Here is a 17,072-nt window from a genome sequence, read left to right as displayed (position 1 = left end):
GGAACAATCTAAGGGCCTCGGATTAGCGTTTCTGGCCCTCCCCAGTGTCTACTCACTAGACAGTCCTTGACGATGACGGTTCTGCCTGTCTTGTCTACTGCTGTGTCCCTGGTGCCTAAAACAGGACTGGCATACAGTAAGTGCTCAGTAAATACCTGGAGCATGAATGGAACTGGACGATCTTACTCCACATCCTGGGAGTACTTCCCCGCCCCACCGTCTGCTTATCCCGTGTCCCTTGGCTGCCTGCCTTTGCCGGTCCACAGCCATGGGCACTGAAAGCGGCACTTGCCACTCTGCACCCCGCAGCCTTCTCTCCGCTGCACAGGGCTGGTGACTGGCCAGTGTGGGAGTGAGGCTAAAACAAGGTCAGCTCCCTCCTTGCCCATCGTCTCTTAGGGCAGAGGCTGTTCTTGTCCTCATTTGACCCCTTGCTCCCTGAATCACCTTTGGTACACGCCTGGGCACCACGCTGAAGTGTTTGTTGACTGGATCCCAGATGCTGGGTTGGGTCATATCTCAGTCAGTGCTTCCTTCTCCATGTCCCAGAGTAGGCCAGGCCCCTGCAGGCACTCGGTGTCCAGTGACTACCTGACCGACAGTGACACCATCTATTTAGCACCTGGACACCAGGCCTGGCCCTGAGGGAGGCTCACCAGTATTGAACGATTGCACAGAGCTGCCCATCTACCCCATTAGGCAGGGAGCTCCTTAAGGGTGGGGACAGGGCGTTCTTCCCACCTTCTCTCTCAAACCTCCCAGAAGCCTGCCACCACAGAGAGCCCAAGATTTTCGCTGAATGACTGAATGTGAGACTGCCCAGGTTTCCTGGGAGGGTTCAACTGCTGGGATAGAGGGAGCAAGACAAGGCGGGGGACAGGGATGGTGTGGGATGGTTACCTGGGTGGGACTGGGGTTTTGGGGGGTGGGATGGATGATGAGAATAGGAGTGGGGTCTGGAGTGTAATGGGGTGCGATAGAGACAGGATGCAGGCCGAACCACTTCCCGCAGCAAGTGGGCCTGCCCTCTCTCTCCCCTTCCTCTTCCTCTGCCCAGCTCGGGCTCTGTAGCCAGCCCTGCAGCCAGCCGGCTGCTCAAACGAGCCCCCTCATCCCGTCACTACAGACCCCCCACCCCCACCCCCACCCCGCTCTGCGCTGGCGCGCACCTGCAGCGCGAGGCAGCGCGCGTCACTGCTCTGCAGCGCGGCGCGCAGATCCTCCACCAGCTCCCGTAGGCTGCTGTTCTCCTCCTCCAAGCGCGCCAAGCGCTCGCTGTCCGGGCCGCCGTCGGGGCCGGCCGTGCGGGGCGTGCGGGGCGTGCGGCGGCGCGGGCGGCGCAGGCGGATCTGCGTCTCGATGTGCTCGCTGAGAGCGCCGCGCGGCAGCCGGGGCCCCGCGCGGGTGCCGAAGTAGCCGCAGAGGCGCGCGTGGAACTGGCGGAAGGTTAGCTCGGGCGGCTCAGAACTCAGGGCCAGGCGCGCCTCCTCCTCGTCATCTGCGTCCTGGTCGGTGGCCACCCCAGGGGCCGTGTCCCCGGCGGTCACATTCCCGGAGCTCGCGTCTCTGGCGGCCGCATTCCCGGTGGCCTCCCCGGCGGCGGCGGCGGCCCCCTCGGCGCGCAGCCCCAGCACCGCGCAGAGCGCGCGGAAGTCGGCGCGGGGCAGGCGGCCGGCGCCACGGCAGTCCAGATGGTGGAAGACCTCTTGCAGGTACTGGTCCAGGCCCGTGGCCAGCACCACGATCTCATTCTCCACGCCACGGTCCAGCCCGTAGTGGTGAGCCAGGGCGCTCAGCAGCCACTGCGTGCGCCGCGCGGGTGGCCGGTACGGGTCACCCGCCGCGCCCTCCATGCCGGCCTCTGCGCCCAGGCCGCTCGGCTCCATCGCTGCCGCGCGTCGCTCCTTCGGTCTCTCCGCCCCGCCACTTCCAGGGGCGGCCCCAGAGTTGCTCGAAAGGAGGGGCTTAGCGGTCGCGGTCTCGTTGTAGCGTCGCCGAGGACCGTGTCCAGCAGCTGCGCTGGCCTGGCAGGGCGTCTGTTCACCCGGGTTGGTTTGGAGGGGGCTGGGTAGGGGGCTCAGAAGCCCCGGAGATCCCCCCGCAGGGCCGCCGCTGCCGGGTCTTCCTCCAGGTCTCGCTTCTCCGGGTGAACCCCGCGCCCTTCTCGTCACTCCCGGGGCGTTCCTGGCATCTCCCTTTTCCTCCCACTCCCGGCTCTGTCCGCCTTCAGGTCCCCACCCTCCGCCCCACCCGCCTTGCGCGGAGAGTTTGCCCTGAGACGGGGCGAGGGTGGGCACAGGATGGGAAGCTGGGGAGGGACCGGAGAGTGGCAGCTTCGTCCGGTTGCTGGGGACGTGTCCCCTACGCCCACGCGTCACTCCACCCCGTCCCCAGACAGCCTTTTGAGGGCGTCCCCGCGAATTTGCACCCGCAGTCCTTTACCCCGTAGGTGCGAATTCCCCCTTCCCTTAAATTCAGCTACTGGATTGCCCAACCCACATCTCGCTCCACGATAGATGGTCCAAGAGCCTCACGTGATAACTAGAGCAGAGGAGAAACAGGCTGAGAGAAGTGAAGGGGCTGCGTTAGGGACATTCCGCTGGTGAGAATCCGATCTCAGGTGGACCCTGGCTCTCTAGGCTCTGTGTGTGTTTGGGGAGAGGGCGGGGATAGCGAAGTCGTGGTCTTTCCGTCTCCACCTTTGTGCCTGGGGATGGTGAGTTGGCGATGCCACCTGAATTCCATCTCTGAGCTGGAGTTAGACTAAACACGTTGCTGTTTGGCCAACATTTTCTCTGGTGCCTTAGAACACATTTCTGGAAGGTGAAAGAAAAACCAGCTTCTCAGGTGAGTGCTAGGCTGTTTTTCCTTTCTTTTTCACAAGAGAGGTGTAGAGATGTCCTGCACCTGTTACCTGCACTGGGAACGGTTATCCAGCCACGTGGGAGCAAGAGGCGGACTTGCTTCCACTGTCTTGGGCTATAAGATGGGCGAGTCTGGCCTTGTTATAACTCTAGGAATTTAAATGTTAAATCTTGTAATTTGAAAAAGCACTAAAACCCTGTCTTCTCTGCTGCAGTATCCCAGAATCAGTACTTTGTCCATTTGGCAAATTCCTACTCATTCTTGAAGACTTTGTCCAAGGTACACCTCTGCCAAGAAGGAGTTAGATGCTCCTCCCCAACCATTTTGGACATACATTTTATTAAAATCGTAAGAGTAATAGCAATTTGACAAAAAGTTTTACATCAATTCCACTTCTTGGCTTCTACCTTAGAAAAACACACGTGCACAGGATGCTCATTGCATCATTGTTTATAACAGTGAGAAACTGGAGATAACCTGGCGCCTGTCAGTACATCAGCCAGGATGAATCACCAAAAAAGGACGAGTGAGGAAAAACAAGTTGCAGCATATTATGTGCAATGTTCGTACTTACATAACGATAACAACAAAACCCCACAAAACAGTATGAAATATTTTCTATGAGGACGTGTATGTAAGTGCATAGGAAAAGATGGGAGGATTCACAGACTGATTCCGTGGTTATTCCTGGGGATCCGACATGTTCGGCTTTCACTGGAACATTTCCCTTTTCTGCAAGGTGATGTTTTTAGTTGTTTCTTCTCTTTCTTTTCTTTTTTTTAGGAGAGGACATGCTTTATTTGCATTTACAAACCACAAAGTTCACCCATTTAAGGTGTATAAACAAATGGGTTTATTGTATTTATAGAGTATTTAACTATCACCACAGTCTAATGTTAGAACATTTTCATCACCCACCCCCCCAAAAAACCTTGTGCTAGTTAGCCCACCCTCCTCCCCCGTTCCACCTTCTGCTCCCAACCCCCACCCCTAGGCAACCACTACTTTCTTTTTCTATGGATTTGTCTATTCTGGACATGTCATATAAATGGGATCATACAATGTATGGTCTTTTGTGACTGGCTCCTTTTTGAAAAGATTAACAATGTTTTCAAGGTTCATGCATGCTGTAGAATGTATCAGTACTTCATTCCTTTTTATGGCTGAATAATATTCCATTGCATGGAGAGACCACATTTTGTGTATCCATTCATCAGTTGATGGACATTTGGGTTGTTTCCACTTTTTGGCTTTGTTTTGTGTGTTCACATGCATTCATTTCTCTTGGATATATACCTGGGAGTGGGATTGCTGCTTGTACAGTCATTCTGTTTAACTTTTTGAGGAACTGCTGTTTTCCAAAGTGGCTGTACCATTTTCATTCCTACCAGCCGTGTGTTTCTTGATACATAAAGTAATACAGATGTTCTCGGTCTAGGACTCCTGCTCGCCCACCGGCTGCCTCCATCTCAGCTCACGGTGCCTCCAGCCTTCCTCAGCAAATCCCTGCCAGCTTGGACTCTTCTCTCATTTTCACCCCCCACCTCCAGGCTGTCAGGCTGCCCAGCGCTCTGCCTTCGGAACGTATCCTGAGTCTGACTCTTTCTCCCTGCTCCACTGTTACCTCCCTGGGCCAGGCCCCCAGCATCTCTCACCTGTATTATTGCAACAGCCTTCTCCCAAGAACTGCCCCTGAACTTCTATGTCTGTTCTCCACAGCCAGAGGATCCCCTCCTGTGCAGAGGACCCCCTAATTGTTTCTCTCTCACAGGGACTAGAGGTCCACGGCCTGGCACAGGCGACACCGCACTCCCCAGTAACCTCTCAGTTACTGCCACCGCCTCCCTCCCCAACCTCCTTGCTGTTCTTCTGACTCACCTCAGGGTCTTTGCATCTGCTTCCCCCAGATGTTTACAGCCCACCCTCTCACCTCCAAGTCCTTTGCTCCAACATCACCTCCTCAGTGAGGTCTTTGGTGACATCACCAGGACTCTGCACCTCTAACAGATTCTATCTTGCCTGTGTGTATTGTCTGTCTCCCTGCAGTAAGCTGTCAGCTATGAGGGTAGGGATATTTGTCTGCTTGTTCACCTGGAATGGCGTCTGGCACACTGAAAGAAGATCTCCAGCTCCCATCTCAGCCACCTCCCCACAGTCACCATGGGAATGGTGTACTGTGTTGCCTTCCACATGCTTTCTTTGCCTACAGATGATATGTTTTTGTTTTTGTTTTTTTTGGTGAGGAAGATTAGCCCTGAGCTAACATCTGTTGCCAATCCTCCTCTTTTTTGCTGGGGAAGATTGGCCCTGGGCTAATATCCATGCCCATCTTCCTCTACTTTGTATGTGGGACACCTGCCACAGCATGGCTTGATAAGTGATGCGTAAGTTGGCGCCTGGGATCTGAACCTGCAAACCCCAGGCTGCCAAAGTGGAGCACGTGAACTTAACTGCTATGCCACCAGCCCGGCCCCCGTGTACTTTTTTAATTTGTATTTTTTAAAAGCAGCCAATAGGGCTGGCTTGGTGGCGCAGTGGTTAAGTGCGTGCGCTCTGCTTCAGCGGCCCGGGGTTCGCAGGTTTGGATCCTGGGCATGCCGACGCACCGCTTGTCAAGCCATGCTGTGGCGGCGTCCCATATAAAGTAGAGGAAGATGGGCATGGATGTTAGCCCAAGGCCAATCTTCCTCAGGAAAAAAGAGAGGGATTGGCATCGGACGTTAGCTCAGGGCTGGTCTTCCTCACAAAAAAAATTTAAAAAATAAAATAAAAGCAGCCATTGCACCACACTGCCATTTATTTGGGGGCCTCCCATGAGGTCCGAGCTTCACAAAGCCAGGGACCTGGTGCCCCCTAGAGCACAGCACGGGGCCTGGCATAAACGAGGCACTAATAATCTTGGTTTGGATGAACACACATGTAGAAATGAACTCACTGCATTGAAAGGGAACCCCCCCTAGTTGGCATCGGTGGGATTCTGGCATCCTTTCGCCCAGCGATGTTGGAGTCAGCGAGACTCTAAATGTTGATAGTTGGTTGGATCCACAGCTGGACCATAAGAGCTTCTGGGCCCAGAGCCCCACCGCCTTGGGGTTTGCTGTGTGCATTTAGAACAGGACTCTGGGAGTGGGCTCTGGACTAAGAATTGGATTTCATTTCACGTTAATGCTGAGAGCTGGCAGCCCAGGTAAGCCTGCAGCGCTCACCCTACCCCGCCGCTGCAGGTGCGACTGCTTCTGGGGAAGGGATCCTTTGAACAGCAACTTTCCTGGGCCAGTCAGTATTGAAAAGAAAGTCTTTAAATATCTTGCCATGCAGCCATTGCCCAGCCTCGACCCCCTGCAGCTCAGCGGGGGCCGGGCAAGTCAGAGTTTATAATGGTGCGCTGTCAGGCCTGTCTGTCTGTGGGGCAGTGTTACCAGGTGCCTCTGAAACCATTCCAGTTGGGCCCACAAGGTTTTTGTTTAAAGTTCGAAGTGAGCAAACTGAGAGGTCCCCTGTGCTCTTTCATCTGAGCTGGGGGTGGGGGTGGGTCTACGTGGGGAGAGCAAAGGCCCCGGCAAAGAAATGATTTTCTGAAGTCAGTTCAGTCTTTTTTGAGCCATTTCAAATAGTATATTGTTCAAAGTGTCTTTACATAGCCCAGAAAAATGCTAAAAAGCAAAAATAATCCACCATTGTGTCATCAAACGGGGACCACAGGGTACTTCTGATGTATTTCTTTCCAGAGCTTTTCCATGCACTTGAGCATGAAAGAACGTTTAGGGGTAATGGAAATATTCTGTCTTCATTGGGGTGGTGTTTACATGACTGTATACATCTGCCAAAATACTTAAAAAGGGTGAATTTTATAGGACGCGAATTGTACCTCATTAAACCTGACAAAGAAACACAGTTGAAATGCTGCTGTCCGGATCTTTCTTTGCACATCCACCACGCTTCCTAAACAGCTGCGCCATCATTAACACTGCTTTGCAGACGTTCTTGCGGGCTGCTCCATTCTCCCTCTTATGACCGGACTGCGAGGTGCTTCATCACCCCCCCCAGATGCACATGGAGGTGGTTTGCAGTTTTTCTCCATTAAAACAACACTGTTGGTTCTGTACCCTGAGTGATTTATTGCTTAGTTAAGGAGTATGAACATTTTATAAGCTCTTGATTTTGTCAAACTGTTTTTCAGAAAGTTTGTGTCATTCTGTGCAGTCCTCGGGAGTGTCTGGGAATGTTCTCAGGCCATTTTTAGTGTCAAAGCTTTTTTATATTGTTAGGAGTCTTAGTGGATCTGCTTAGTGTTCAGACGCCAAGTTTTACTTCTCTCTGTTAAAAATGGGCCTGAGTTAGGCCAAGATTTCTTAGCTACAACACCAAATGCATGGTCCAAAGAAGAAAAAATCGATAAATTGGACCTCATCGAAATTCGAAATTTTTGCACTTCAAAGTACAATGGTAAAAACACCATTAAGAAAATGAAAGGACAAGCAAGGCACTGGGAGGAAATATTTACAAAACATATGCCCAAAAAAGGAGTCATATTCAGAATTTACAAAGAACTACAACTCAATAAGAAGACAAACAATTCAATCAAAAAGTGGGTGAAAGAGGGGCCGGCCAGGTGGCGCAAGCGGTTAAGTGCGCGCGCTCTGCTGCGGCGGCCCGGGGTTCGCCGGTTCCGATCCCAGGCGCGCACCGACACACAGCTTGGCAAGTCATGCTGTGGCGGTGTCCCATATAAAGTGTAGGAAGATGGGCACGGATGTTAGCCCAGGGCTAGTCTTCCTCAGCAAAGAGAGGAGGATTGGCAGATGTTAGCTCAGGGCCCATCTTCCTCACAAAAAAAAAAAAAAAAAAGTGGGTGAAAGATAGGAACAGACATTTCACCAAAGAAGATCTCTGGGTGGCCAATAAGCACATGAAAAGATCTCAGTAGCATTAGTCATTAGGGAAATACAAAATAGAACCACAGTGCGCTACTATTTCACCCTCATGAGAATGGCTCTACTAAGATGCACAATAAGTGTTTTCCAGGATGTGGAAAAACAGGAACTCTCACAGGTTGCTGGTGGGAATGTGAAATGGTACAACCACTTTGGAAAACAGTTTGGCAGTTTCTCAAAAAGATAAGCATAAAACTACCACGTGACCTAGCTATTCCACTCCTCGGTGTCTACCCACGACAAGTGAAAACATCTGTCCACGCAGAGACTTGCATGTGAATGTTCATAGCAGCATTTTTCACAAATGTCCAACCTCAACGTCCATTAACTGATGAATGGATAGACAAAGTGTGGTATGGCATTCAATGGAATAGTATTCACCCATGAAAAGGAATGAAGTACTGATAAATGCTACCATGTGAATGAACCTCAGAAACATTATGCTAAGTGAAAGAGGCCAGTCACAAAGCCAGACCATGTATTAGATGACTCCATTTATATGAAATGTCCAGAAAAGGCAAATTTTTAGAGACAGAAAGTACATTAGTGGTTGCCTGGGGCTGGGGGTGGGAACAGAGATTAATTGTAAATGTGCATGAAGGGTCTTATTAGGGAGATGACAATGTTCTACAACTTATTTATGGTGATGATTTCATCACTTGGTAAAGTTACTAAAAATCATTGAATTCTACAGTTAAAGTAGGTGAGTTTTATGATGTAAAGGATACCTCAGTAAACCTGTTAAAAAAGAGAGTCTGCTTTGGCTAGGTTAGAGTGGCAAGAAGATGGGTGGAGCTGTTTCCCAGTATGCTTCCAACTGCCAGAGTCTTGGATAACTTTAGAAAGCCCTCTAGGTGCTGATGGAAGCGTTGGGGCTGCCCCACCATGGGAGGAAGAAGGAACCAGTGATAGATTGCCCTCAGACTGCTCCTGTCCATGGGAGGCCCCTTTGCAATGTGACTTGGCCCTTCCTCCTATGCAGAGGTGGAGTCTGTTCTTCATCCTCTTGAATCTGGGCTGGCCCTTGGGACATGCTCTAGTCAATGGAGTATGGCAGAAGTGACGCTGTGCCAGTTCCAAGCCTAGGCTTCAAGGGACCTTGCAGCTTCCACCTTTGCCCTCTTGGAACCCTGTCCTGAGAATGCATCTGAGGAAGCCACTCCAGCCTGGTGGAGGATGAGGGGCCACATGGAGGGGAACAGGGGTGCCCCAAATGCTAGACATGTGAATGTAGTCATTTGGGACCTTCCAGCCCTGTTGACCCTCCAGATGAGTATAGCCCAGTGAGTGAGCCCAAATGACACCAGAGAAGAACCACCCAGCTGATCCATAGCATTGTGAGAAATAACAAGTGGCTGTTGTTTTATGCCACTAAGTTTTGGGATAGTTTGTTATGCAATAGACAACTGAAACTTATGCCCCCTTTCCTTTCCTTTGACTTTTCCAGCCCTGAAGTTTGTAGACCCACCTCTCACACCTGAGTACCAGGTGGCACTCATTCCATGACCTTGCTCTCATTCCATCCCATGATGCCCTGGGTCTTGACCTGGACACCACCTCTCTCAGGGCAGTGGTTCCATATCTTGGCTGTGCAATGGAATCTTGGTGGAGGCAGCTTTTTAAAATATGGGTTCTGTTCAGTTATTTATAATTGTGCAACAAATCATTGCAAAACTTAGTGGCTTAAGACAACAATAATTTACTTTGATAAATCTGCAATTTGGCAGGGCATGGTGGAGACAGCTGGTTTCTGCTACACACGGTGTCAGCCAGGGTGGTTTGAAGGCTGGGGGCTGGAATCGTTTGGAGTCATTCTTCGGAATCAAGTCTGGCACTCGCACATATCTGGTGGTTGAGGATGGCACTGGGCTGGGTATTCAGCTGGGGCTGTTGGCCAGAACATTTACATGTGGCTTTCCATGTGGCTGCTTGGGCTTCCTCACAACATGGTGGCTGGATTCCTGGAGTGAGTGCCCCCAAATGACAAGGCAGAAGTACATGGTATTTGTATGACCTGGCCTTGGAAGTCACATGGTGTGACTTACTTTTGCTGTTCTTTATTGTCTGAGGCAGTCACAAAGGTCTGTCTGGGTTCAAGGGGAGGGGACTAGACCCACCACTGGATGGGAGGCGTAACGACAGCACACTGTGAGAAGAGCATGTGGGAGGGAATCTACTGGGGTGGCTGTCTTTGGAAAATACAATCTGTTACTGGTTCCTAAGCTCCACCCTTGGAGAGTCAATTCCACAGGTCTGGACTGAAGCCTCAGAATTGAAGTTTTGACATGCGTCTGGGTGATTCTGATGCATATCGAGGGTTGGGCATTGGCCCTGTATCCCAGACCTATGGCCTCTCAACGCTGAGCTCGAGCCTGTTGCCACAAGAGATGCTGGGGAGATTGGCTGCTGCCCTGGGTGGTAATATGATCAAGGACCCTTTGGAGGGAAAGTAGGCTCAGGCCAGCAGGAGGAGCAGGAGGCCTGCGGTCTGTCCGAGGGAGGGTGGCGTTGCTGACCTGCTCTTGTTAACGGGGCCTTGTGGGAGCTGGTGTAACTGGCAGCCTTTTCTTCTTCCACCCCTGCGTTCATCTTTTTGGCACCTCCTAGTTTATAGACCGTGGCCTCCAGGCTGCTGGTGGCACGGCATGGACAGGGTGGTGATGGCATTTAGTGGTGAGAGTTTGAGTCCTCCTCCCCAGGGGGCTCACTGCCATTTGGTGACTTGGCCTCACAGCTGTCTTCCAGGCTCAGTTTTTCTTAGACTGATTGAACCGGAGGAATACTGGAGGGCCCCAGTCAGTGGGCAGTATTCAGGAAAGCACTGGCCCTAGCCCCTGGGAGTGGTCTAGGGAGGTGGGCACTGGGAGGCCGGGGACCTGGCTTTCAGCTCCAGCTGTGCCACAGCTTTGCTCTTTGACCGTGGGTAGGTCATAGCTCAGCCCAGAGCCTCAGTGTCCCCAAGAGTTAAGTGTGTGTGTGGAGTCTCAGCTTCCAGTCTCTCAAACAAATTACTGGTGAGGGGAGTTGCTCTCCCTTAACAGAAGATCTAACATGGCTCCCCATTGCCCATAGTCTTAGCGCCCTGCCTGCCCTCCAGCCATGTACTGGGGCACCCCCGGGCCCGCCACTCCAGCCTCATCATCCCTTCCTCCAACTTGCCGTGCTCTTTCACCTCTCTGGGCCTTTGCATATGCTGTTCCCTCTGCCTGGAATGCCTTCTCTTGCTTTCACTTCCTGGCAAACCTCAAAGTTTGGCTTTTGTCACCTCCTCCGTGAAGCCTGCTGCTGACCCCTCTTTCCAGTCACGTCTGCGGTGTGTCCCTCCACCCCAGCCCCTGGGGTGTTCTGTGGTCCCCTACATCGGGAGCAGCAGCCAGGGCTCTCAGCTGCCTTGGGGGGGGTGGGGGGGTAGGGGGCGGTTTGCCGACGAGCCCAGGCTTTGGAGTCAGATCGCCTGGATTTCAATTCGGTGCCGCCATATGATCGCTGTGTGACCTCAGGCAAATCGCTGCACCTCTCTAAGCCTCAGTTTACTCGTCTCTGAGTTGGGGCTCACAATCACTAAACAGAATTCTCATGATAGCTGAAGGACATCAGCGACAGAAGCAGAAAGTCTATATGAGAGAGCTGTGGGGTAGGGTGGGGTGATCTGAGTTTGCGGAGTCCATTGTTGCCTTTGCCTTTATCTAAGAATGGGAGGTGGGGGCTGATGGAGCCGCAGGGAAGAGCCAGCAACCCCTCTTCTCCATTCTGTAGGTCAAGGTCAGGCGTATAATAGGTGCTCAGGTTCAGAGCGGGAATTCCTTAAAGATTGAGTGGATGAATGAATGAGTGGATCAATGAATGAGTGGATCAATGAAGGCAGCTGGTTTCCGGATTTGGATACACCTATTTGCCGGACGTTGTCTGTGCACTGGTCTGAGACCAGCGGCAGACAGGAAGCCCCGCCCCGGAGCCCCGCCCCCCGGGGCCGGAGCCCCGCCCGTCTCCTAGCAACCGTTCAACAGCCGGGTTGAACGGCCAGGTCCACTGGCCTCCCTGCCCCGAGGACGGACTGTGTCCTGACGCCGTGGCCTGAGCTCGGGCTGCTGCCCAGCGCATCCGCCCGCAGGTACCGCCGGCGCATTGAGAGCACCGCGCGGCCCCACCCCGCGCCCCGCCGCTCCAGCCGGCCGTCTAGCCCGGGCTCCGCCTCCACGGACCCTGAGCTTGTGCCCCTGAGCCCTGCACTCAATGCCCGTGCGTGTCTCGCTCGGGGGTTCTCACCCTCCTTGACCTCACCGGGCGCTTGCACATGTTGACCCCTGGCCTGCTTCGCCTGTCCCCAAATGGCAAACGCGTCCTGTGCTTTGGCGCAGGTCGCCGAGGCCTCTCTGAGTGGAAGCTCTGGGGATTCTCCCCCCGCCCCTTGTGGCTCCTGGGGAACGCACTCGCCTGGGGGAGGCATTCCAGAAGTGCCAGATGACTGACTTCCGATTGTGAAAAGAGGAGCAGCGGGGGCTGGGGGGAGGCCAGAGACTCAAGCTGGAGAAACTGGGGTTGCTCATTATCATGATTCCTGACAGCCACTGTTCTCTGTGAGTCATCCCTTCATTCTCGAAGTTGATTGATTGCCTGCTGTGTGCCAGGCAGCGTCTGAGGCCTTGGCGGTTCAACCGAGAAGAGGATAAGGGAAGGGAAGGGAAGGGAAGGGAGGGAGGAGGAGGAGGAAGGGGGGGGGAGGAGGAGGAGGGGGGGGAGGAGGAGGAGGAGGGGGAGGGGGAGGAGGAGGAGGAGGAGGAGGAGTGTGAGTGGTGGGGAAAGAGGCAGGCTTACCTCCTGGGAGCAGAGGGCGGTGACAGCAGTGCTCTTATTTTCTTCCAGCCAGGAGTGCCGGGCCTGGGGGTGCTCTGCAGCATGTCAGTGCGCTCCAGGGAGTGGGAGGACGAGGACAGGGCCAGCATGGGGCCCATGGTCTCCACGGGCAGCTTTTACCAGTCCGGGAGCGAGGGTGGCGTGGAGGAGCACCTGAAGGCCAGAGCGCAGGCGTCAGGTTCTGGCCACCAGTGCAGCGGTCCGAGTCCTCAGACGGGCCTGCCAGCACTGGCGACTCTGACGTGCCCCAGATCATCCCCTGGCATTTCAGCATCTCCCTGACCTTCCCGGTGAATGTCGGTAAGTGCTGGAGCAGATTCCCACACCCTCTGCAGAAAGAGGGTGCGCTAATGACCTCCTCCCAGGAGTTTAGGGCACCTGTGCTCCTTCCACCCTCCACTGGCTCCCCCAAGTGGGGTGGCTGATGCCCAGGAGCAGAGGTCAGAAAAGAAATTGCAAGTTTAGGGGGCCCTCTATGGGCCAGGCAAGTAAGTGGTAATATGGGCTCCCCATACTTAATCGTCTCCACAACTCTAAGAAGTAGGTGGTGTTATTTCTGCCTTTTACAGATGAATAAACCACGGAGAGGTTAAGGCATTGCTTCCCATAAGCTGGTTGTGCATCACTTAATTCTTTGTTTAAAATACGGATTCTCAGATGTATTGAAGCAAAATCTCTGAGTGTAAAGGTATATCAATTAGCTATAGCCACAAAAATACTGTGTAATGAACCCAAACTAGCTCCCCAGTTCAGTGGCTTCAAACAGGAATCCCTTGTTCTCCTGGATGAGCGACTGGGCTGATCCAGGTTGGGCTCATGTGCCTCTCATCCTCCTCGGGATGTGTGGGCTGGCCCAGACACATTCTTATAGCAAGGCAGAGGCACACAAGAGGGCAAGCCCAGTCACCCAAGCATCCTTCAAGGCTCTGGGCACCTCCCACTTGTTAATGTTTGATTGGTCAAAGCGGGTCACGTGGTTGCCCAAGATGAGGGGCAGAGAAAAGTACTCCACTTTTTGATCCGATTTTTCTTTGGTCTCCTTGAACTGTCCCCGCCCCCTCCCACATGATGATTAATTTCAGCTTCTCCTAGTAGTTCTGTCGATTGCTGCCCCAGCTATTTTGGAGACTATCGGTTAGGTGTATACCATGTTTAGAATTGACCTATCTTCTTGGTGAATTGAACTTTTTGTCATTATGTCTGACCTCCTCTATCCATAATGATGCTTTTTATCTTGGGTCTTTTGCTTTCAAGCAAAAGATCCTGGAAAAAGACATCTGGCAAATACCAACCAAAAGAAAAGCAGTGCTTATTTGATCCTCTTTGATCCTCACATCTCTTGTAGCATCTGCTGGGCTTGTTTTCTTGTTTTGGTACTTCCTCCAAAGGCATTTACAAAATAGATCTCTGTGCAGCAAAACTTGAGCAGACTTTGCTTGCCTGGGAGTGATTTTATCATGCCAATATCTTTGAAGGACATGTCTTTGGCTGGATATAGAATTCTAGGTTCAAGGTTTTTTCCTTCAATACCTAAATATTTATGGATTTGTTTATAAATGTTTATATAAATTGTTTAGTTAGGAGAAATGAGATCCTACACATTCTGTTCTACAACTTGCTTTACAAAAATTTGACAGTATGTCTTAGGTATCTTAGAGGATATGAGCATACTTGTTTTTACTTGGCTGTTTTGTTTTAAACACCCATATGGTGTTCTATTGTCTGTCTCTAATTTATCCTACCCCTTATTGGTGGACATTTAAGTTGTTTCAAAGTTCTTTCTGTTACAGTTCTGCAATAGACATCCCTCTGCCCTCTGCGGGGAAGGTCTGCCTGCTTTGCTCCTACAAGACTCTGCTAAGGTCCCCTGGGCAGCTTTCCCAGCACTCCGGGGCAGAGTTTACTCCTGCCTCCTCTGTTGCACCTCGGAACCTTGTTTATGTTGCTGCTGTTACACAAATCACATTGTGCCGTGATTTTTTTCTTTAACCAGCTTCTTACTGTCTAGGGTGAGGCAGGTGAGGCAGAATCGCCTAAGGTGAAAAGTTTAAGGAGATGCTCCCTCTCAGAGTCATGCACTGAAATTTTGCACCCTGGTGTCTCATCCCAGTCCTGCTACTGTTACCAAATTGACCTCACTCTGGTGACTTCCAACCCATATTCGGAGGAGCTCCAAGGAGGGACCCACCGGTGGGCCTTGTACCCGCAATCTGTCCCCTCCCTGGAGGGTTCTTTTCTGTTTGGAGTTGCGGATTTGAAATGAAACCGAAGCTGAGCAGTCAATGGCAGAAGCTTTTATTCAATGGCCAAAGAATGGAGAAGTGGGAACCAGGTTCACAAATCAACTTCTCAGCTCGTGGGGCGCATAAGCAGCTGTAATAAGGGGTCCAGGTAATGAAGGGGAGGAAAATTCATAGTTTTCAGAGAACTGGGCAGACTTGCCAGGGGATCAAGGGTGCCACCTCTTTTCTTTCCTTATTTGGTCATATCCTGCCGTTGCCCTGGCAATTGTAAACTGTCATGGCGCTGGTGGGTGTGTTATGTAGCATGGTAATGAATTACAATGAGCGTATATTGAGCTGCAGGGTCTCTGTCAGGTCAAGTCAGGCTGCCATGTTGCCTTCAACTGGTGTTAAATGGTTTTGACTGGATGTCTCAGCCACCTCCTCCCTCCTCTTGTCGTGGCTTCCTGTAAGCTGAAGAGAACACGTCAGGCTTGTTCTGAGCAGGGCTGCAGTTCCTAGCTTATGGGGTCGGTGGGCTGGGTAACACTACTCTGCTGGCTGGGAGGACTGGCCCTGCATCTTACCCCCAAGTCAGGCAAGCAGCATGGGTGTATGTGGCCTCCCACAGCACCGGGCTCTTTCTTGGTTCCAGGGAACTGTGGAAACAGGTCTGCTTTTCCATGTGAGGTTAAAACAAGACTCACTATTAAATCTATATCTTCTAGGTGATAAAGGAAAATATACAAGTTTGATTGAAAAACGTAAGAAATGCCCTAAAACGGACAAACCTGCTGCAAAGCTTCGCCGTTTCTACCACATTGAGTATTTTCTTCTGCCGCATGATGGAGAGCCTAAAAAAGTTGACATTGTGCTGTTTCCAGCGGTGGCCAAAGTGTTCCTGGATTCAGAAGTAAAGATGTGTGTGTGTGTAGCCTTGCATATAGCATAGAGTCTAATAGTCAGTCTACGAAGTATGTTTGCTTCCCCTGGAGCTTGTTAGAAATGCAGGCTCTTGGGCCCCACCCCCGACCTACTAAATGAGAATCTGCACTGACCTAATAATACCAATTACATGACTTTCGATTTATTTTTACCTAGTAATTTCTTTGGTGTTTCAAAAGATTTTGGAGCTCTTGTGATGTCTTTGTGTGAGTGCACGTGTGTGCACACCCGTCTACCCACATGCATGCATGTTCTTGCCTGTGGCCTGGCTCTGGATCGGTGCTTGGAAGTCATTGGAAGGCACACTATCTGCAGGTAATTGCTTTGACTCTGTTTTCGCCGAGGAGCCCAGAGGTGTGATGGGCCCGGTCCATGACACCCATTTCCTGATGTGAGCTGGGAGCTGGGAGAGAGACAGGCACAGAAGTCAGCAGGTGGAGAGCAGGGCCTGGCTTCCTTGCCAGTAAGGGCGAGGCTGGTGGCGGCGGTTCAACTCACACTGCTGATCCTCCTCACCTTCCACACTGAATGTCTCTTGATGTCGTTCTTTTACACAGACCGTGAGGCCGTGGCATGAAGGAGACAAAGTCTGGGTGTCATGGATCCAAACTTTTAACATTAACATGACAAAGGAGTTACTAAAGAAAACAAATTTTCACAGAATAACTTTGAGGCTCTGGGACACTAAGGAGAATATTTTGAAAAAAGTTAGGAAGTATCTATCAGAGACGTTTGGGTTTTTGGAAGATGCAGGAGCTCTTGGTAAGTCAGGTATTCGTGTTTTATTTGAAATGTCTCTGGAGGCTCGTGGCTTCTCCTTAGTAACAGGATAAAAGCCAGCGTCCCCTGTTTCCTTCATCTGAGTTTCCCGCGCACACACTGGTTTCTGTGTCAGTGACCCATCATCCCTCCAGGAGGTGCGCGGGTGTTAGGACATGCCGCCCAGTAGAGTTGTGGCTGAGAGTGAGCAGGGTTGTGTGCGTGCACAGTGGCCGTCACCTCCTCCTCTGGCACCTTTTGGGACCTCCTGTCCCTGGGCAGCGCCAATGTGAGCACCCACCACTGGCCTGTCTCCCTGGACAAGTATTGTGTATTCCCTGAAAAAAATGAGAGGAAACAAAGGGAAACTGCAAAACCCCACCATCCCGAGACAACCATGTTAATATTTTCTTATAGACCCTCTAGATTCTTACTTGTGTAAAAATTTTATCAGTGCCAGAAGTCTCCTTTTGAACTCCCAAGGAGAGAGCTG

The 17,072-nt window shown here is 51.8% G+C and overlaps 2 protein-coding genes across 2 annotated transcripts in view; one reads left to right on the top strand and one right to left on the bottom strand.

Annotated features, from left to right (window-relative positions):
• Positions 1-2,091, bottom strand: part of EFCC1 (EF-hand and coiled-coil domain containing 1) — a 39,525-nt gene extending 37,434 nt beyond the window's left edge. The window contains exon 1 of the mRNA XM_058566281.1: positions 1,170-2,091. Within this exon, the coding sequence (XP_058422264.1) occupies positions 1,170-1,886 (717 nt within the window). The 5' untranslated portion in view covers positions 1,887-2,091. The remainder of the gene's footprint in view (positions 1-1,169) is intronic.
• Positions 2,092-12,636: 10,545 nt separating this feature from the next.
• Positions 12,637-16,653, top strand: CFAP92 (cilia and flagella associated protein 92 (putative)). Its single transcript, XM_058568057.1, is given in 4 exon segments — positions 12,637-12,852; positions 12,855-12,953; positions 15,604-15,800; positions 16,378-16,653. Coding segments are annotated over 4 exon segments (729 nt in total). The 5' UTR covers positions 12,637-12,695.
• The last annotated feature ends 419 nt before the right edge of the window (positions 16,654-17,072 follow it).

This window comes from Diceros bicornis, chromosome 2 (assembly GCF_020826845.1).
Source record: "Diceros bicornis minor isolate mBicDic1 chromosome 2, mDicBic1.mat.cur, whole genome shotgun sequence".
NCBI classification, from domain to species: Eukaryota; Metazoa; Chordata; class Mammalia; order Perissodactyla; family Rhinocerotidae; genus Diceros; species Diceros bicornis.
Note: the sequence above shows the minus strand (reverse complement) of the source record. Positions and strands in the feature narration are given on the sequence as shown.